General features: G+C 37.5%; 1 protein-coding gene across 1 annotated transcript; it reads left to right on the top strand.

The window, feature by feature from the left end:
* Nucleotides 1-2,959: 2,959 nt before the first annotated feature.
* Nucleotides 2,960-9,876, top strand: Oosp4a (oocyte secreted protein family member 4A). The gene is made up of 5 exons (XM_046444523.1): nt 2,960-3,026; nt 4,375-4,553; nt 8,341-8,438; nt 8,786-8,917; nt 9,828-9,876. The coding sequence occupies exons 1-5, from the start codon at nt 2,960-2,962 to the stop codon at nt 9,874-9,876; spliced, it is 525 nt and encodes a 174-aa protein (XP_046300479.1).
* The last annotated feature ends 11,993 nt before the right edge of the window (nt 9,877-21,869 follow it).

The following is a 21,869-nucleotide window of genomic DNA, read 5'->3' as shown; positions in this document are numbered from 1 at the left end:
CTAAAATTAAGGCCCCGTGTTATGTGCTTTTATTTCCATGAGGCTCTCCATGTCTGGTGAGATGGGGAGGGCCTCTACTGACTTGACTTCACAGATATCTCCCCTCTTTGCTCCTGTGGATTAAGTCCCCAGGAGGAGCAGATACGTGGAAGCCAGTGAGTGGAAACTTATCTCTGAATGGCAGTTTCTGTTTTGTGACAGCCTAATGAATCATTCAAAGGAGGCCATTGTGTCCTCCTGTGGGAGCCAGGGGTCATCTCATCCTCTTCAGACTGTGAGGACTGTGACTTGTACCACCTGGCTGCCCACTTTCTTTACCCTAAGTGCAGCTTCCCTGTGGCCCTATGTGACATGGGGCATTCCCCAGGCAGTGACGGCAAGTCCTAATGAACTGCTGAGGAGCCAATCTGTTCTGTGTCACTTGTCAAGTGTTTGGCGATCGCTGCAACCCTGGCATGGGAAGCTCTCCCTCAGCAGTGGGGTGAATAGAGGCAATTAAAATATAGGCCTCCAGCCCACAGAATTGAAAACAAATATTCAAACAAATATTGTACAGAAAGATTCATAGTAGCACTGTTCACAAACATGTTAACTCAAGTGTGCATCAGTAGATAATAAAAAAACACAATATGATATATCCATCCAAAGGGGTTTTATTCAACTCTGACGAGGAATGATGTGCCGAGACTAGGATTTAGTGTATCTTGAACAAAGTTACATTAAATGAAATAATCTATGCACAAAAAGTCACAGATAATTCAATTTTTATACAATATTCAAAATGGGTAAATCCACAGGAACAGAAAGATTAATGGTTTCCGGGGATTGGGAGAAGAGAGGAGTGGGGAGTTGCTTAATTGCTTTAGGTGCTTCTTCAGGCCGGGGGTGATGAAGATATTTTGGAACTACTGATGATTGAACATGTGTGAATGTGCTAAATACCCTGAATTGTGTATTTAAAATGGTTAATTTTATGCAAATTTAACCTCTAAAAAATTTCAGCGGTTATTTTAACAGAGGAAGAAAGCATGTAAGTTATTAGAATTAGAGATTTCAGAATTATGTATTCTTACGTTGTTAACTGTTTATTTATTTATATTTTTGGTACCAGGGATTGAACTCAGGGCACTTAACCACTGAGCCATATCCCCAGCCCTTTTAAAAATTTTATTTAGAGACAGGGTCTCACTGAGTTGCTTGGAGCCTTGCTAAATTACTGAGGCTAGCTTTGAACTCATGATCCTCCTGCCTCAGTCTCCCAAACCAATGGGATTATAGGCACACACCACCATACCCAGCTTCTTGTTAACTTTGTAAAAAAACATGTTCACCTGTCGGATTAAGAGAACAGAAAATTATTGTCGAATAAAATTGACTGATTATAGTCCTTGACCTTCCTAAATGTGTTAAGCATCAAACACTCTAAAATCCTATTGATTTTAAGAATATGCAATGTAATAGAAATAAATACTAGCGAGGACATCACCTTGAGGTTTCTGATGTTCACAGATGGAACTCTTTGCTAGTTCTGTGTCACGTCAGCTCACCGTCCTGGAGATCTGTATCGGGATTTGACACTATTCACCAGCAATCATCCTGCACTCAGAGCTGACACAGGCTTCGTGACATGCCATTTAATATCTTAAGGCAAAACAGTAGACTTTTAGTTTTGAGATGGAACTTTTTAGGGGTTTCAAAATTTGAAGCTTCCAACATTTGGAGCTGGGCAGCATTGTTATTCTTTCCCATTAGCCCTTTCTCTTAGGAATTTTCATTTCTAGATTTAGTTGTCCAAAAATCCCTTAGAGAATCTTTCGTCAGCACCCTAATATGTACATATTCATGATAAATGCCTCGAAATCTAAAAGTTGCATTTTCCCGGCCCTCAGACCATGCTGTGTTGGTTTGTTTATCTGAACCAGGACCTCCTGGAGGTGGTTAGTGCTGTTTGGCCCAGGCTTACTGGATCTGAATCATTGGCTTGCACGTGGGGCATTGGCTTTTTTTTTTTTCCTGTTCTTTTCTCACAAAATCCCATAGTGAACCTGATAATATGGTATACAGTATTTTCATTCAATTTGCAAATGGTTCTTTGGTATTAATGAATACCAATAAGGGTCAGGCAATGGGTAATTGGCCTCAATTGAGGTCTTATTTAAAGGCAGAGACCGCACCTGAAGGATAACTGGTAGAAATATCAATGGTACCATCAAGGCCTGTTTCAAAAAAGACCATAGGACTCACCTGTGGAAACACTCTGGCCAACTCCTTTGTTTTAGAGAGGCAGGAATGGAAGAAAGGAGTGAACCCCAATGGGAATTATAGGAATGATTGAAACTCAGGCTGAAGGACACAACCAATAGCCTTGATACTTTCTCAGGCTTGTTTAACATAGATTTTGATCAATGCTCATACCCAAAACCCATGTAAGCCCCCAAGTTAGCAAGTCGATGCTGTCTGCATTGCAGGAGTTCTGTCTTTTCTCACCTAAATAAATGCTACTTCATTTTACTCTTGCCTTCCCTTTTTGTCCATGGATTTTATTCCTCAAATCTGCAAGACAAGAACCCAAAAGGAAATTGGCAAAGTGGGAAATCTAGTCCCATCTGAAAACTGAGTTTCATTACTACTTGGATTCTCCTAACCTTGCAAATCCTTGCTTTAATCATCCAATAGATAGACATAAAATATGTAAGACAAATACATGCTTGGGGAAGACACCATAGGGGATACACCCAGGATCACTTTTATATTCTCTTCCCTGATTTTCTGATTTATAATTGTAATTTTGGCTCCCAGGAGAAAAGGCCAAGACTATGTTAAGGGCTTCTTAGTGTCTTCCAGAATGGTAAATCATCACTCACAGCTGAGGAGGCAAGAGGTTTATAAACCCTGCAGAGGCCCGACTACCTTGGTTTCTTGCTTGTTGCAATACCTGGGACTGAGACTTGAAGTGACAATGAAGCTCTCAGGCGTGCTAAGAGGACTTCTTATGCTTTTTGTGTCCGTTAAGGGTCTTGCTGATTGTAAGTAACCGAGAGAATTCCAGAGGTGGCAATTTCAAGCAGTGAGGGTGCTTTTAAAGCATACTGTTGACTTTTGGGTTTTGTTTCGTATCATCTGGTGATCAGTTGCTAAAACACTGCTAGGTTGCAGTAAGCTAGGGTTTTGACCACCTGTCTTCAGCACAGTTCTTCCTTTTGAATCTATCCCCTGAGCTGATCTCAAGATATTTTTCTCCACACTTTCAAAAAATTTCCAAGTTCATAATTTCTTTTGTCTAGAGACTGGCTAGTCTCTGTGCAGAATATAAAATACTTGCACTGACTGGCAAAATCAGGAGAGATTGCCAGGTCCCCTGGAGAGAAAATTCCTTAGGTCTGCATGTTCTAGCCATGTGTTAGGAAGTTTGGTCAGAGAGTAGTCAGCTGTTTTCAGCTGTGAATGATTCCTTTTTAGAGTTGAGACTCTGAATAGATTTTGCATTGGTTTTAATTCTGCTCTGCCACTTAGCAGTTATGTAAGGGCATAAGTTTATTCATCTGTAAGTATGGGATAATAACTTGAATTCATAGAGACACAATAAGTATGACTCAGACCAAAATTTGTTAGCAGTCATAAAAGTTATTGAGGTAACCGAAATATTATTTATCTTATAATTCTTTGTTCAACTTGGGATTTATTTATTTTATTTTATTGTATGTGTTTGTGTGTGTGTGTGTATGAAACCCAGGGCTCTACCATTGAGCTATATCTGGAGTCCTTTTTATTTTGTGATAGGGTGTTGCTAAGTTCCCCAAGCTGACTTCAAACTTGCGATCTTCCTGCCTCAGCTTCCCCAGTCACTGGGATTACTGGCATGTACCATTGCACCTGGCAATTTTAGAATTCTTTGGTTTCATCTAGTTATCAGGCAGGTAATATTAGCAGGCTCCAACACTGTAACTGAAAAATTTAAATAGGAGCACATGATAAATTTTCACTTGTGTGTAACCAATTATAAAAGCTCTTCCTTTCCTATTTCAGGTCTAGATCTGTTACAATGGGAAATATTTCAAAAACATATTCATGAGACCTACTGGTAAAATTTGAATGCTTTCTTAAACCCCGGGGGAGGGGGTCGGATCTTTGGCTTAGAACATCTCAGTAAATAACTCTCCTAAGATTTTTCCATATTCTGATGAAGAAACTGAGTCACAGAGATGAAGTATTTGATCCAATATCTTACAGTGGGAAAATATACAAATAGAAAACATTTTCACTCTGTAGTTGAGAATTCAACCAAGTTGAACAGGCTGAAAATTTCCCAAGCTGTTGTTGGGGGACACACATGTTATATAATATTTTCCCCTTTTTGTTATTTTCTTTCAACAGTGACTGTCACCTGTTCTGCTTCCTGGCTCCTGGTCAAAGTTAGACGAACACCTATAATAAATGACCTGCAACCTCAGTCAAATGAGCTCTACCTTGGGTATGGCTGCCCTGTGAACATAGTCAAGGAGGACTTCTTCCAGTTCCTTTATCTTCTAGCTTTTTGTGGCATCAGGGTTTATGTAAGGGCATTTGTTTATTTATTTTTAAAAACAATTTGGATACCTTTCTTGGACCATGTTAACAGAGTTATTAAGACTGTGTCTAAAGACTAATGAATCCCTGAAAAACATCTAAAGGCAGAAATCACACTACACAGTCTGAAGGCATTCTACAGGATTAATATTCCTTAAATAGAATTATTTTTAGACCCTGTTTTTGTGCTTAAATGCAATATCTTTTAAAATACTTGCTTTTCCTGAAGATTCAGTCTTTTTTGAAATGAGAAAACTATAATTTTCCTCCTTTATGTTAACTTGTGGCTGTGACTGGTAATGACAGTTTGGTTTTTCCCTTTTGGAACCACACCTGCACCACTCCTGGTATAAATGATTTTGTGGACTTAATTAATTATTTGATGTTGTTTATAAAATATAATTTATAAAAAATCAAATAATTAATGATTATAATTATAAAGCACACACAAAATGAATTATCTTCCTGGTCTCCCACTCCTGTTGTATATCACTATACCCATTCTTCTGTTCCTCCTTCTCCTCCTCCCACCCCCCTCCCTATTCCCTTTCTTCTACTCTATTGGTCTACCTTCCACTCATTTATTTTTATTTTATTTTTTAATATATATATATATATTTAGTTGTTGATGGGCCTGTATTTTATTCATTTATTTATATGTGGTGCTGAGACTCAAAGCCACTGCCTCAGACATGCCAGGCAAGTGCTCTACCACTGACCCACAACCCCAGTGCCCTCTACTCATTAAAAAAAATTTTTTTTGGTAGATGGACAGCATGTTTTTATTTTATTTATTTTTATGTGGCACTGAGGATTGAACCCAGTGCCTCACCCGTGCAAGACAAGTACTCTTCCACTGAGCTACAGCCCCAGCCCCACTCATTTATTTTTGATTGGTGCTTTATAGTTATACTTAAAGGTAGAATTCAATGTGGTATATTTATACATGCATATAGCATAATTTTGTCAAATTCATTCTACATTTCTTCCCCTTTCCTGTCCCTCCTCCTTTCCTCTCCATCTAAGAGCAAATAATATATTCTTCAATTATTTTAGGATCACAAACTACTGGCTAAAACTGAGCTGTTGAAACTTAATTGTCAATTGATTTTTTTTCTCTCTCTCAATTTATATTCTTTCCACAGTAGAAGAGAAATACAGAACTTGTAATTTAAAAAAAAAACTATGTATTCCTTTACCTCCTCTCTTGCCTCTGCTAGAATGATTTTATGTTCTCTGTGATAAAATCTAACCTGAAGGAAACATTTACTTTGGAACAGTTCTTCAATCCCCTCTTCTTTTGTTGTTGTTGACTTAAAATTTCAACTGACATATAGGGTCTATCAGGTTATATTTCCCCTGTATTGATTGATGAGAAGAATCAGTCTTTTCTGAAATTAGAAAACTTTAATTTTCCTCCTTTATGTTAATTTGTGGCTGTGATTGGTAATGACAGTTTGTTTTTCCCTTTTGGAACCACACCTGCACCTCTCCTGATATAAATGATTTTGGGGGGACTGATTCTATTCTTGGCTTTGGGTGCATGGCCCCATCATTTCTTGGCTTCTCTTCCTTAGTACCTAAAACAATGCTCAGCACACGGTAAGCACTCAACTTAGCACATGGCGGACTCAATTACCAAGTGTAATTGTTGGTTAGTAAAATGTAGGAACTCAAATATTTGGGAAACAAACGAAGAGTCCATGCCAATTTTCACTTTAGAAAATCATGTTAGGTCACCTGGAACCTTTCTAGGATATTTGCTGGGACATCTTGGAGAAGACTCTCTCTTTCTCACTGATACCATAGATAGGTAATTTTTAAGCAGATAGGTGCTGAGATTTCCATTTGTCACCCAGGAAGGGAGAAATTCCCTGGGGCGGCGAAAAAGGAAATTCAGAGAAAGGAAAAGATATGAAGTTGTAAGAGCAGGAGGAGGAACAGGTATTTGATAATGTGACTTGTATTCTATTATCTTCCTATTTATTGTATCACAAGACCCCAGGACTCACATATTCCTGTTTGTGAGAACTCCAAGTTAAAATGAACTTCCTTAATGTATAATAAACATTTCCTGTTTAATGCTCAACACTAAAAGTTTTTAACATGGACATTTTATTTGCTTTTGGATGATATGAGGTACCAGCAAGCACTCTTGAATACCATAGTTTCTAGATGCTAAATGGAATGTTTAAAGATGAATCATGTAAAATATTGACTGTATCTGAATGCATAGAAGAGTTGAGTATGTCATTTTTTAAAAAAAGTATTCTAATACATGACAGCAGAATGCTCTTCCATTCATTGTACACAAATGGAGCACAATTTTTCACTTCAGAGAAGTATGCAAAGTAGGGTCACGCCATTCTTGCAATCATACGTGTATCCAGGGTAATGATGTCCCTCTCATTCCACCATCTTTCCTATTCCCCTACCCCCTCCTCTTCTATCCCCCAACCACTTTGCCCAATGCAAATTTCCTCCACTTCTCCCCATTATGGATTAGCATCCACTTATCAGAGAAAACATTTGGCCTTTGGTTTTTTGGGATTGGCTTCCTTTGCTTAGCATGATATTCTCTAATTGAATGTGTGATTTTTGATAGTTGTTTTTCAATTCTAGGATGTAAGTATTCTAAACTGTAGCATTTAATTAGAGCATACTGATTGTTTTTCACTCAATGGAATTCATCCCTCTGAAGGTAAATAAATGAGTAAAGTTCTTATTTCAATTGTTTGTTCTCAGAAATATTTTTAACACATTCAACAAAAATAAGGTCTAAAGTTAGTAGCTTTAGATTACCAATGGTCAAATCCTGTCAGCTTCTGTTGTTTGTATAGTAAATTTTTTTAAATATAATTTTTAGTTGTAGTTGGATCTTTATTTTACTTATTTATTTTTATGTGGTGCTGAGGATTCAACCCAGTGCCTTGCAGGTGCTAGGCGAGTGCTCTACTGCTGAGCCACAATCCCAGCCCTGTATAGTAAGTTTTACTGGAACAAGGTCACTTTCATTTAGTTATTACGTATGTCTGCTTTCATGCTAACAAAGGCAGAAGAATGGGTATAGTGATATACAGTATGGTCTGCAAAGACTATTTTTTAAGCCCATTTTAGAAAACATTCGCCAACTCCTGGTTTATATTATCTCTATTTTGAAAATAGGCAGGATGTAAGTTTTCAAATATTTAACTAGAAGTCACACTCAGTAACTTAGTTCTGCCTCAGTCAGATTCTGATTCTTAAAATGTGATGAGCAAATTTGTCTATGCAGACTCACTGTCAAACAAATAAATTCCTTAGACTATGCCAGGAACTATTTTTTTTCTGTAGACAGAATTATATTTATTTAGCATCTTATACAGTTTGTATAATAATATGAGATCACTTGATGGTTGTTTGATCTCTCGAAAGTGAATATATAGTAAAATACATTTATCTCAAATATCTGTAACTAAAAGGCAGAGCATCAGATAAATGCATGTATAAGAAATATATAAATTATGTGTTTTCTACTGAAGAAAAACAATTAGATAAATACATATTAACTAAAAAATTAGGCATATATTATGCTGGGAACTATTAATGTCTGCTACAAACATATTTTGTCATTTATTCTGTTCTATTTTATCTTGTACTTATATCTACTTTATTTCATAAGCTAAACATGATTATTACCTTGTTTTTCATATGCTGCATTTTAAAAATTGAATTTGAAACCATTAAAATGAGATATGATTAAAAAAACTGAAGTTATATTCTTTATACCTTTAGGAATACCCATTAGCAATCCTCATTGAAAGTTCAATCACATATGATCCGGTGCATTTAGATTTCATTGGCCAAATCCCAATATCATGCTACATTCAAAGGTAAGTGTAGTAGATCACTGAGATTAAGGTTATCTGACATTGTCTTTGGCCACCCAGGTCTGATCAGAGTAAAATTATTGCACAGTACACTGAAGTTGAGCATTGGGCCTGATTTGATCTATACAATTCTGGTTAGTTAAGTGAGTAGATCTAAAAAAAAATCAGTTGATTCTGTCAATAAATAGATGATACTCAGTCAGTTGGTATATGGCTGATCTACAATCATCAAAGAGATGATACTAGAGAGGTTCTGTTGTCAAACTTTCCATTTATGAGATGTTCCTTGTCTCCAAAAATTTAATTAAAACAGTGCTCAAATCTATATATTTGTTTTTTATTTTGTTCAGAAAGTTTCCAATAAATTTGGTGATGAAAATACGAGGTAATAGTAGTCGTGAATCCAGAAGGCCGGTGGGACAGAAATGCTCACTGTCATGTGAAGTCGAACACTTGGAAAACCTTCCGAGAACATTATCTAGGTGAGAGTATTTTGAATTAGTGCCATAAATGTCTACATTGGTGAAAATAGGTATTGGTTTGTTAAATGACATACACCATACTTTGTATACCAGATACTCGGGAGATTTTAGTTCAGGATTGTTGAAATCATGTATTCTTACGGTTATTAGGTATACGTTTCATTAACATTTTTCATTCTTTCGAACAAACTTTTATAATTGCAACCTTGAGAGCCATTTTGTATTATCAATCTACGCCTGCAAAAAAAAAAAAAATCTTTGGCATCTATAGCATAAATATGGAATAGGATTGTGAATTTCCATGAAGATGGTAACTGATATGTTTGCCAACTCTTAATCAGCTTTTTGTTCTAGAAGAATTTAAATGCCAAAATTGAACACTCCTCTTAAATCAGTCATAAGAATTATTCCTTGGACTTTAGTTATGTCAGAAGGACAGACCTTTATTTTTTTTCCAATGTATCAGCTGACACTCATAATTTAAAACTTGAGATACGGTGGCCATGTAAAGTTTATAAACACTGGTTAACTGAGAACTTACCAGATAATAGCATGTGCTTTATTTCTCTCTCTCCCTCATCTCTCTCTCTATATATATCACTATATGTAAAATATAATAATCTCTCTTTATATATATGAGTGTATATATGCGCATATATATATATATATAATGTATATCATATAGTAGATCTATTACGAACTTATATACTGTTGTTTGTGTGTGGGTCTACATATATATATATTTATATGTAACCTATTATACTTGAATCATCAGAATATTGTAATGGCTTCAGGGATTTCAAATTGTTGGCTTCTCCCCCCCGTGAGGCCTGAGGGCCTCAGTGGGTCTGAGGTCATATAATAGTTTCTCATCAGCACTTTGTGACTGTTTCTTTTCCTTCCTTTTCAGGGACATTTTTCCCTTGTTGGATCCTAAAAACTACATTCCCTTCTATTAAGTGTAGGAATCAAGCTGTAATTGCTGGACTGTGAAGTAACCTAACCATGGTGCTCAGGCTGCCTGAGGATCTCACCGCCTCTGACAAGTTGGCTAAATGCCCATAGATATCCTCTTTTACCATTTTCAACATGATCCTTTTAAATGACATGCTTCCTACACTGGCCATATTTATGAAGTCTTTAGGTTGGAAAAATGGCCTTTCCTGTTTTTAAACTTGCAACAAAGGCAATTTTTTAAAAATAAAGTTTTGCTGTTCTTTTTTTTTTTTTTCTCTATAGGTTTAATGCAATGCCAATCAAACTCCCAACGGCATTTCTTGTAGAAATGGATAAAGCAATCATGAAATTCATATGGAAAAATAAAAGACCCAGAATAGCAAAAGCAATTCTAAGCAGGAAGTGCGAATCAGGCGGTATAGCGATACCAGACTTAAAACTATACTACAGAGCAATAGTAACAAAAACAGCATGGTACTGGTACCAAAACAGGAGGGTGGACCAATGGTACAGAATAGAGGACACAGAGACTAATCCACAAAGCTACAACTATCTTATATTTGATAAAGGAGCTAAAAGCATGCAATGGAGGGAGGATAGCATCGTCAACAAATGGTGCTGGGAAAACTGGAAATCCATATGCAACAAAATGAAACTGAATCCCCTCCTCTCACCATGCACAAAAGTTAACTCAAAGTGGATCAAGGAGCTAGATATCAAATCAGAGACTCTGCGTCTGATAGAAGAAAAAGTTGGCGCCGATCTACATATTGTAGGGTCGGGCTCCAAATTCCTTAATAGGACACCCATAGCACAAAAGTTGATAACAAGAATCAACAAATGGGACTTACTTAAACTGAAAAGTTTTCTCTCAGCAAGAGAAACAATAAAAGAGGTAAATAGGGAGCCTACATCATGGGAACAAATTTTTGCTCCTCACACTTCAGATAGAGCCCTAATATCCAGAGTATACAAAGAACTCAAAAAATTAGACAATAAGAAAACAAATAACCCAATCAACAAATGGGCCAAGGACCTGAACAGACACTTCTCAGAGGAGGACATACAATCAATCAACAAGTTTTGCTGTTCTTAATAGTTATTTCTTTTCTTCTTTCTTTTTTTTTTTTTTTTGTGGTGCTGGGGATTGAACCCAGGGCCTTGTGCATGTGAGTCAAACACTCGGCCAGCTGAGCTATATCCCCAGCCCCTTTAATATTTATTTCTATTTTGTGAAAAAAAGCTTAAGTCCAGAGTCACAGGGCACTTTCAAGTGTGAGGCAACTGCCTTTTATGAACAGGTTGGCTCATCATAATCTGTTCTAGGTGGCAATTGAATAATATACCGTAATCTAATTTTCCAGTTAATCCCCATTTCACTTCCTTCTAATGATATGTATAAAATAAAATCAGAATTCCCTTTTATAAATGCTTTTTAAATTAACATGTATTAACTATACATATTGATGGGTTCAGTATGTTGTTTTAACACATTTTTACACTGTGCACTGATCCAAACCCAGCCCTCCTTTATCCACCCATTCTCCCTTCTCACTCTCTAGTAATCACTATTCTACCATCAGGTCGACTTTTTTAGTTTCCACAAACGAGTGAGAACATGTGGTACTCATCTTTCTGTGTTTGGCTTATTTCACGTAATGTCCATCTGTTCCAACCATTTTGCTGCAAATGACAGGATTTCATTCTTTATGAATAAATAAATATTCCCTTGTGTATATAGCCCATTTTTCCCCTCCTTTCTTCCCAAATCCAGGGTTGCTTGGTCACTGGAAGATACCTGCAGGCCTCCCACCTTTTTAAAGTTTTGAGACAGGGTCTTGCTAAATTGCCAAGGCTGGCCTTAAATTTCCATTCTTCCTACCTCAGCCTCCCAAATTGCTGGAATTACAGGTGTGTACCACTGAGCCCAGCTGGTCACTAGGATTTCTTCTTTTGAGATGTGTCTATTCAGGTTATTTATTTGCCCATTATTTAATTGGATTACTTTTTTGTTAATTCTTTGAATTCCTTATATATTCTGGATAGGATTCTTTTATTAGATGTAGAGTTGTCAGATATCTTCTCCCATTAATATAGGATATTTCTCCACGCTGTTGGTTTCATGTGTTATTCAGAAGCCTTTTAGTTTAATATAATCCCATTTGTCTATTTTTACCTTTGTTTTCTGTGCCTTTGGGATCCTGTTCAAAAATTATTTCCTATACCAATGTCTTAAAGTGTTTCCCCTCCAGACTCTTCTTGATAGCTAATTCAGAAAACGGACTATTCAGTTTTTCCTATCTTTTCTGTTACGCTGCATCCCTTTCCTTTTTCTATGTCAGTCATTTCAAGTCAGTTTGACAAATTAGTTTCATCCATCTTACTCATGAAAAGCCTAGAATTTACAGAGGACATAAAATTCCATTCATGTTCTTTACAATTTATTGTTCCACACCTAAAGTAAATCTTCTTTATCCAAATGCTTTTACTTTAGAAGTAGTGGATTAACTACTACCATTTGAAAAAATGTGAGGCACTGTTGGGACTGTAGATATGTTTTATTCCAAGGCCGCAGCCCCAAGTCTTTCCATAGGCCTTTGTTATGTGCAGGCCAAACAAAGAAGGCCCAGTGCCAAGGGTTAGCTAAGTGAGTACATGCTCATTAGCAGATATTTAAAACCTTGAGTACAGATGCTGAATCGGGGTGTTCATGACTTGAATGCACACTAAATCATAGCAAGCTGGAATTCTCAGGGAGCCTAACCATAGTATCTTGTCCTGCCTTATATCTCACTAAAGTACCCAGGCTACACTTGAACTTGTATTCCTACTGCCTCAGCCTCCCAAACTGCTGGGATTACAGGTGTGCTCCACCCGGTCCAGCCACAATATACTATCAAGTACCTGGTGAAGCTTTTGTAATCAGAGATTAGTCCCCCTGGTTAAATATTTATTTATTTTTTAATTTTCTATCCTTCCTTTAGTTAACCAGCCAATAACAGGGTAGGGCCCTGCCTCATAATTTCCGTGATATAAGGGACCTGAGGCCAGGCAGATTCTAGGACCAGCAAAAATATAGGCCACTCTGTAGCAATGATTAAGAACATGGGTTAATAGTACTGAAATCCAACCACAAAGCTTAACAAAGCCAACTGCGTTTCTTTCAGTACCAGGAATGAAAAAGGGGCCCAGGAACAGTGGCACATACCTATAAACTCAGTAATTGGGGAAGCTGAGGTAGGAGGATACCAAATTTGTGGCCAGTTTTAGCAACTTAGCAAGACCTTGTCTCAAAATGGGGATGTAGATTAGTGCTAAAGTTTCCCTGGGTTCAATCCCCAGTATATTAAAAAAAGAGGGGGTATCTTCACATTAAGAAAATAATAAAAGAACATGAGCAATTTTATTCCAGTAAATCTGAAGTGTTATGTGATATTTGACAAAGGCTCTGCAATACATCAATCACTGAAAGGACAATTCTGGAATCATTTTTTAAAAATCGATAATCTTATAGCTATTAAATGAATTATCAAAAATCCTTTCATAAATCAGATTTCAGGTTCAGATGGCTTCATTTATTCTTCCAAACATTGAAGAAGACGATCGTTTCAGTCTAAATCAAAATCTTCAAACAAATTAAGAGAAAATAATTATTACCTAACTTTAGGAAGCTAGGACAATCTTGTTAATAAAACTTGATTAAGAGGAATTAGAGAAGAATATAGCAAGTCATTTTTATCAATTTATATACATATATATATAATTTTGTTTATTAAGCTTAATTTTTTTTTTATTTGTAGATGGACACAATGCCTTTATTAATTTTTTTATGTGGTGCTGAGAATCGAACCTAGTGCCTCAGACATGCTAGGCAAGTGCTCTGCCACTGAGCCACACCCCCCAGTTCTTGTTTGTTAAGTTTTAAACAAAATATTGGAAAACCCATCCAGAAAAATGTAAACAAAAATAATGCATAACTAATTTGGTTTACCTCAATAATGAAACTTGGACTAAATATTGGAGAAATTTTTAGTATTTCTTCATGGTATCAGATTAACAGAAGAAAGAGTCATCTCAGTAGATGCAGTGAACATATTCGACAAAATTCATCAATGGTGATAAAAGTGAACAAACAACACAAAGAAACGTCCTTAATTTGGAAAAATCTAAAATACCCTATACCAAAAAAAAAAAAAAAACTGGCCTAGACAGCAAGTCCCCCACTCCATGTCTTCCATGAGCTTACAATGGTGCCTGGTATATGTGTTAACATTTGTCTGTTGGAATATTGTTAGATGCAGGGTAGGCTGAACTAAGTTGTCTGCAGGACAGGCTGAAAGAATATTAGCTGCAGGATAACCCAGGCTGGTCCTTTATCACCTGTTTGGGTCAAGTCTGAACACTCAACCCCACTCAAGGTTGAACACTTGACCTCCACCCGTCTGGTGCAACAGAAACCCACATCTGACCCCTGCCCCATCTGCCTGAAGGCAGAAGATGACATACTTTTTATGGTGAAATGCTAATGACTTTCCCTCTGAGATCAGGAATGAGACAAAATTACCCATGATTACCACCTTTATCTAACTCCATTTCATAGGCTTTAGGTAGAGTATATGGCAACATTAAGGAATCAAAGATAAAATAGAAATTAAATTGTATTGTTCATGGAGGAATAATTGTATATACAAAAAATATAAAGCCCCAGTCAGGGTCAGACCAGTGGCGGAGCCAGTGCTGTCGATGACCTCCAGCCCGCCTCTTGGGGCAGAAGGGCACTGGTTGTAGGTCGTGGCCTCTGGTCCCCTGGGTCAAGGCCAAGTGATGCTGCTGCCTTGGTTTCCTCACTTTCTGCCCTGTGGTACCAAGGTACCTATGGCCACTGTGAGGACAGGCCATGCTGGCCACTGATGCCCTCCAGCCACCCCAAGTTCTGCAACTCGGGTTCAGCTGTGAGGCAGTCTACTGTTAGCCAGTGATGTTGGTATTCTAACGAGGATGTGAATCTTCTACACCTTCTGTACCCCTGGGTATAAATAGGAACCCACTTCTGTGCCCAGGTGCAGACTCCCATCCAGGGTGAGCGTCTGCTGGGCGAAGCTGTGGTCCAGTCCTGAGCATCCTGATGTGCGTGTGATAGCTTCCTTGTGGCGTGTTTGTTCACTTAAGTGCTTATGAGAAAAACAGCTCCGTGTAATCCATGTCCTGACTTTTATTTAATTTTTTAAAGAGTGCTTTTAACTCCTGGAAATAAACATTAGCTCATTTTGTACATAAGAACTTTTTCTAATGAATAAATCAAGCATCACCAACAAGTCACAAAAAACAAAACAAAACAAAACAAAAATATAAACCGCTTTGTATATGAACTATAAGAGTTAGCAATTTACAAAAAGCAACTGGAATTTCCCAGCAACAGTAAGAAAATAGAAAATATTATGTTAGGATGAGAGTATCTCATGTTTGGGAGTAAATCTAAGAAAACATGTACAAGAACTCTAAACTCAAAACAGAAAATTATTTATTTGGTGAAGAAGGTCTCAGGAAATGGACAGGAGAGATAATATGTTCATAGTTTGTGAGACTTATGGGTTATACATGGATTCTAATTCCCCATCACAATTTAAAAAAATTGAAATTTGTCAAGCTCATTTTAAAATTTACATGGAATGGCAACTGGTCAAGTCTACTCAAACAGAAATAGAAAGGAACTTATTGTATAACATGAATAAATTGATAATAATCAATATAGCATCTATTGGTATAAGAATATAAAACTAATCCATAGACAAAACAGAGTCTGGAAATAGACACATATGTGGATGCTTGATTTATGATGAACAGACTACAAAGAGTTTCATAAGGACAGACTTTAAAACATAGGACTGGGATATTTGAACATTCCCTTGAATATTTGTACATCAAATACTCTATTCAGAAAAATGAATTCCTATGGATTAAGAACCATAGGATGGTAAGTAATAATTGTAAAAATTTCAGAAGAGAATAGCAGAACATTTCTTCATAAGTTTAGCATAAGGAAGATTTACAGAAGAAAACTCAAAAAGTACTAACCATGAAGAAAAAGAAGTTACGCAATAGCCTGAAATGTCAGTAGTGCTGAGGTTAAGGAACCTGCCTTAGACCCTAGAGAGGCAGAGAATCATCCTTGATCAGGCCCCATTTGAGGTTTGTGACAACCACCACATATCTTTTTAATTGTTTTTTGCTACATCGACACATTGTGCTGCAGATTCTTGCAGCTGATTTTGAGAATTTTCATCAGCAAGTATCCTTCACTTAGAAGCTAAGATAATGAATATGACATACTTTGCAACTTCTAGAAATAACCCATTAAACTCTTGAGAAGGAGCTTCTGTAATAGGTGGTTTCTGCCAAAATGTTGAGCCAGGTTAGATTTTTCACCCTCATCAATACTTTAATCAGGGTTTTGCATCCCTAGGTTTTATTGGATCACAATTTTCTCAAGAACTTCTTTCTCTTGGACAAACTGGAAATGTACACCTTCATGATAAGGTACTTTGGGGAAAGCAACATTAAAACAGAAAGCAGTATTTTCTCAAAGCGTAAACCATACTTTTGTGAATTTGTTTACCTGAATCAGAATCTCCTGGAGCTTGTTGGAAGGCCAGATTGACGAGTTTATTGCTTCAGGGTCATTGGCTGTGGGGAATAAACATTAATTACAGGACCTGAGAGTGATTGTGATGAACAAAATTCTCAATCAAATCATAAATGATTCTTTTGTATTATATGCTTGAAGCTCCTCAAATAATATTTCAAAACCCTGCTTTTAATATTTGAAAGGAAAGTGACCACAATACTTAGAGCGACCAAGAGATCTTTATTGAAGCAGTGAGAAAGAGGAGGAGGAGGAGGAGGAGGAGGAAGAAGAGGAGGAGGAGGAGGAGAGAGAGAAAGAGAGAGGAGAGAGAGAGAGAGAGAGAGAGAGAGAGAGAGAGAGAGAGAGAGAGAGAGAGCAAGAAAGAGGGGCCCGGCAGAAGGGAGTTTTATAGCCAAAATCTAATGGGGTCTTTGGGTCTGCAAGCTGCCCCATTGGTGTACAGTGATTGGATCATGCAGTAGTTGCTAAGGGTGTCATCTTCTGCCTTCAGGCAAATGGGGCAGGGGTCAGATGTGAGTTTCTGTTGCACCAGATGGGTGGGGGTCAAGTGTTCTGCTTTGAGTGGGGTTGAATGTTCAGATTTGACCCAAACAGGTGATAAAGGACCAGACAGAGGGGGGTTTGAGTGCCTGGGTTATCTTGCAGCTAACATTCGTTCAGCCTCCCCTGCAGACAACTTAGTTCAGCCTGCCCTGCACCTGACAATATTCCAACAGACAAATGTTAAGACATATACCAGGCACCATTGTAAGCTCATGGAAGACATGGAGTGGGGGACTTGCTGTCTAGACCAGTTTTTTTTTTTTCACATTTCCCCTCTAATTTTTCTAAATGATGATGATAATGACTTCAGCTGTGAGGAGGAATGCTGGCTGTGTACTGAGGGTTTCTCAGAATTTACCAGAATGGTAAATCATTCCAGCTGAGGAGCTAAGAGATTTATAAACACCTGTGCAGGTCCTCTCCTTTCAATCTCCTGTTTTCTGTGATACCTTGCTTTGAAATCTGAAGTGATGAAGGTCTTTGGCGTGCTAGGAGGGCTCCTCCTGCTTTTTGTGTCGATTCATGGCTTTGAGTGTAAGAAAAAGTGGGAATTCTGGAGGGTGGCAGATTCAATTCAAACAATGGGATGCTCTGTTATGTATTTTTGACTTTGCGTTTTTACTAAATTCTGATGTCATCCGCTAACATCTCAGGGCTGCCAGGTAGTTTTCTCCATGCTGGTTTTCTTTGTTTTTGTTGGAAACATCTTTAAAGTTTTTATTTTCTTTTTCTTGGAGATGCTTGTCCCCTTATCTAGGCTGAAATACTTTTAGTGAATTGATAAGTCGGGAGAGCTGGCCAGGTATCTAGGAAAGGGGGTTGTTTAGGTCCTCCTCTATCTGGCCACAAGGTATGAAGTTTGGACAGAGCAGTTAATTGCATGTCAGGGTAAATCACTTCTCTCCGAGCTTATATCTACATAGAATGTCATGCTAACATTAATTTGCTTAAATAATCTGAGTCTAAACAAAATTTTTAAATCAAAGTAGTCAATGCATTGTTCCAAGTGGCTATTTTTATTTATTTTTTTCTTTGTGGCACTGGGGATGGAACCCAGGGCCTTGTCTCTGGTTGGTAAGCACTCTACCACTGAGGCACATTGCTGGTCCTGTTTTATTCTGAGGCAGCTTGTTGCTAAGATACTAAGGCTGGCCTCAAACTTGAAATCCTCCTGCCTCAGCCTTCCAAGTAGCTGGGATTACAGCAGTGTGCTGCCGGGCCTGGTGAGATCCATGTTTTCTATGGTAGGCCCTTTTCTATGTGAAAGTTGTATTACTTCTGAATGACCTGTGGGGGAATCTGACCTATAACATCATTGTAACCAACGTGCAAGCTTTGAATTGCCTCAGCTTTTAGCTGTCTTATGCCCTAGTGAAAACTCAACATTTCTGTGTTAAGTTCCGCACGTTTGTGTGGACATCTGTGACACTACTCTGGCTCCTTGATCCTGTGTCCTCTTCCAGTTACTGCCTCACTTTTCTTCCCTTTAAAGTGATCTGTATCACTCTCCAATTTCTCTTCTTTTTCTTTGGATCCCACTTGAGCCTCTCACCAGAAGCACACCACTAAAAATTAATTTGTCTGGAGCCATGGGGATGTCTACATAGAAAAATCCAACAGTTGCTTTATGGTCAGCAGAAACTCAAGACAGGGCCAAATAAGAGGAAAGAAGAGAGAACAATGTCTGTAAGAAAGACTATTGCCATCTAAATATACGTGTATTTGTGAATACATGATACGATACAGGGTTATGATAAAATAGGTATTAAAGCATCCTTTAAAGTAGTGGTTGTCAAATGGCACGTCCCACGCGGAACGCAAGTTAGCAGGTGTCAAACTCAGTGTCTGACACAGTAGGCCTGGGAGTACTTAATTATTTGTATTTCTAAGAAGTTCCTAGGTGATGTTGTTTGTTTGTTCAGGGATGAAACTTGGAGAACCATGGATTCAGAGTATGTGCTCTGTTGCAAAAAAAATTGAAATTAGTACAGAGTTTTCTTAGTGAAACCTAAAGTTTTGGGACTGTAGGAAACCGAAGTAACTGGTACATTTCAAAAGTCCCATTGGGTAGGGAGAAGCGAATAATATAAAAAGTAATCTTAAATTATGTCACATTTACTGCTGGAAATGCTCTCAAAAGGATGTCATTTCTGATGAAAAGGTGATTGTTCATTGGTGTCTCTCTGGGCAATATGTACATACTGGAGAACCAAGTTTTCTATTGGAGGGAAGAAACCATCTTTTGTTACCAGATAAGAGACAAATTTTCTTATTGACAATATCAAGAAATCATTAAACATTCCTGAAGTCCTTTGCCGGTTCCCAGGAGGTAGCTCCTATGGTTCCATCCACATTCAGACCTGGATATTGAAGCAAGATCTCACAGTAGAAAAATAGAAATAGAAGCAAGGCGTTTTCACTCTGGGGCTGGGCATTCTGGTCTCTGGGGTTGAAAATTTTGTATTTTCTGACGTCTCTTCTCTGTTTCTCCCATTAGTATCTGTGGATTGTACTGAATTCTGGCTCAGGGTCAGAATTAGACAGACGCCTTTTCTGGATAACATGCTACCCCAGTCTTCAGAGTTGTTCCTAGGAACTGGCTGTCCTGTAAGCAGAATGCTGCATGACTACTTCGAATTCATGTATTCTGTCACCTCCTGTGGCATCAAGAAATCTGTAAGAGTACTTGTTATTTTAATAAAAGACTTTTATTTTTCTGGGTTAAAGTTCTACTATTAGCATTGTGCAACTATTTTGTAACTGTCAGTAGGTTATACCTTCTATAACGACTACTCTGTCTTAAGTTTTTTGATGATTTTCATATGAAGAACTATCAGATATGATGTGGGGATTTCAAAGCCATGATTTTTTTTAAACTTCCATTTCTCCAACATCTCTCTCTTGCCTGATGGAGATTCTGTATTTTGCGGGGTATAGTTGAACTTGCAGAAAATATTTTATTTTGGCATAGCACCACAATCCCTCACTCATTTGTTGTTGTTGATCTAAATATTGAACTAGAATAGGGGAAATTAGTTATATAGCTACTGTATAAATAAGAGAATTTAATCCTCTTTCATGAAACTAAAGTACTTGGAATTCTAATAATTAGCTTGAATAAAATGGATCAAGTTGAGAGAGGGAGAGACCGTGCACTAGCTCAAAAAGAAAACTGGAAGAATAACACTTCCTAAATAATTATGTGTCCATCATGCTAATAAGCATTTTAGAGGCTACTGTTCTTTGATTATCATGACCTTCAGTTCCTATTTTATGTCATAAATAGTGGTTGTCACATGTAAGATACTTTACTTATCTAATCTCCACAGTAGCATTCTTGGCTAAATATTATCCTCTGGTTAAATACCATATCAAGGGACCAAGTGAACCAGTAATTGTCCCAGTGTCACACAGAAAATGGAGCAGGTGGGATCTGAGTTGGGATTTGAATGGGGTAGCTCTTCATTCATTAAAATCTGACACTTATACTGATTTTGCTTTATGTTATATTCTTGCTGCATTTGACAATGGCAGCGTGGTTTTCCTCTTTTGGGACCACGTCCGCCCCACTTACAGTATATGTGGTTTATCTGGACTAATTCTACTTCTGGCTTCAGTTTGGTGACCCACACCTTTGTTCACTGCTGATTCTGCTGATGCCTTGAACAAGGCCCAGCATGTGACAAGGACTGCACGAGTGCTAAGTAAAACTTAGGCACACAGACTCACTTGTGCTCATGTCAGGGTAGATGGAGCATCTCTTATGTGTAATATGGTCCTGTATGAAATTCCACCCTATAAATTCTTGCTACAGTCACTTTATATGTTAAAAAGCTTAAGCCTAGTTATTCCTTATTGTCAGATGAAGAGAAAATGCCCAAAGTGGTGTTTGAACCTCAGCAATCTGAGGTACTAACAAGAATTCTTGAATACCAGACATCCAACATGTTCAATGTATATGCTTAAAGTTGAAATATAGCCAAATCTTGGCTATGGCTAATTGCATGGAACAGAAAGATTATCTCCATTTAATCTTGGCTTATACCTTGTATGATCTGAATATTTTAAATTATCATGTATGAGATACACACTTATTGGCTTGCCCTTTCTGTAAATCTACTATGTCAGCATGCCTGTACATAGCTTTGTTTTTTTTCTCTAGAAATATTATGTTGCATGTACTATATATTTTCCCATTTACAAATAATAACTCATATCTAGAGTTGGTATTTATGGCCAACTGGGTCAACTCTAGCCAGCTATTTATGTTCTTAAAGTAAGTCTTATTGAAAGACACATTCATCTCAGCACTCTTTAACAGCTATCGTGCTACCATGACAGAACTATTTTCAAGAGAGATAGTACAGGGCAAAGACTAAAATATTCTCTGGCCAGTTTTAGAAAGTTTGCTGACCCCTGACTTATAATTATCTCTATTTTACCAGTAGGGAATCTTTGAAATTAGTGAATAGTTAAAGTTCAGGCTCAGAATAAGTTGCAAAGCTGGTCCTATAATCTAGTTCTTCCAAAATTAGACCTCTATTCTAAATAAATATGGTGGTCACCAGCCAGCTATAAAGTCCTTGACACCACATCAGGAACTACTGCTGAGATCTATTCTAAACATTCACATTTTATCACTTAGTTCTGTTGTCCTCCTTCTTAATGTAAAATGACAATTTGTCAATTTTTCTAACTTGAACTGTCAGACTTAACTGTATCCCCCCTCCTTCAGGAACGCCTGTGGGGCATTCTCATTGAAAGTTTCATCACATATGAGCCACTGATTTTAAATATCGGAGGTTA

Source organism: Marmota monax, unplaced genomic scaffold (genome assembly GCF_021218885.2).
Source record: "Marmota monax isolate L192 unplaced genomic scaffold, Marmota_monax_Labrador192_F-V1.1 WCK01_AAM20220418_F8-fsc00038, whole genome shotgun sequence".
Lineage (NCBI taxonomy): Eukaryota > Metazoa > Chordata > Mammalia > Rodentia > Sciuridae > Marmota > Marmota monax.
Note: the sequence above shows the minus strand (reverse complement) of the source record. Positions and strands in the feature narration are given on the sequence as shown.

Coding starts and splice junctions, on each gene's coding strand:
- Oosp4a (XM_046444523.1), top strand. CDS start 2,960: ATGAAGCTCTCAGGCGTGCTAAGAGGACTTCTTATGCTTTTTGTGTCC. Junction 8,439..8,785: donor ATATCATGCTACATTCAAAG/GTAAGTGTAGTA, acceptor TATTTTGTTCAG/AAAGTTTCCAATAAATTTGG. Junction 8,918..9,827: donor CTTCCGAGAACATTATCTAG/GTGAGAGTATTT, acceptor CTTCCTTTTCAG/GGACATTTTTCCCTTGTTGG.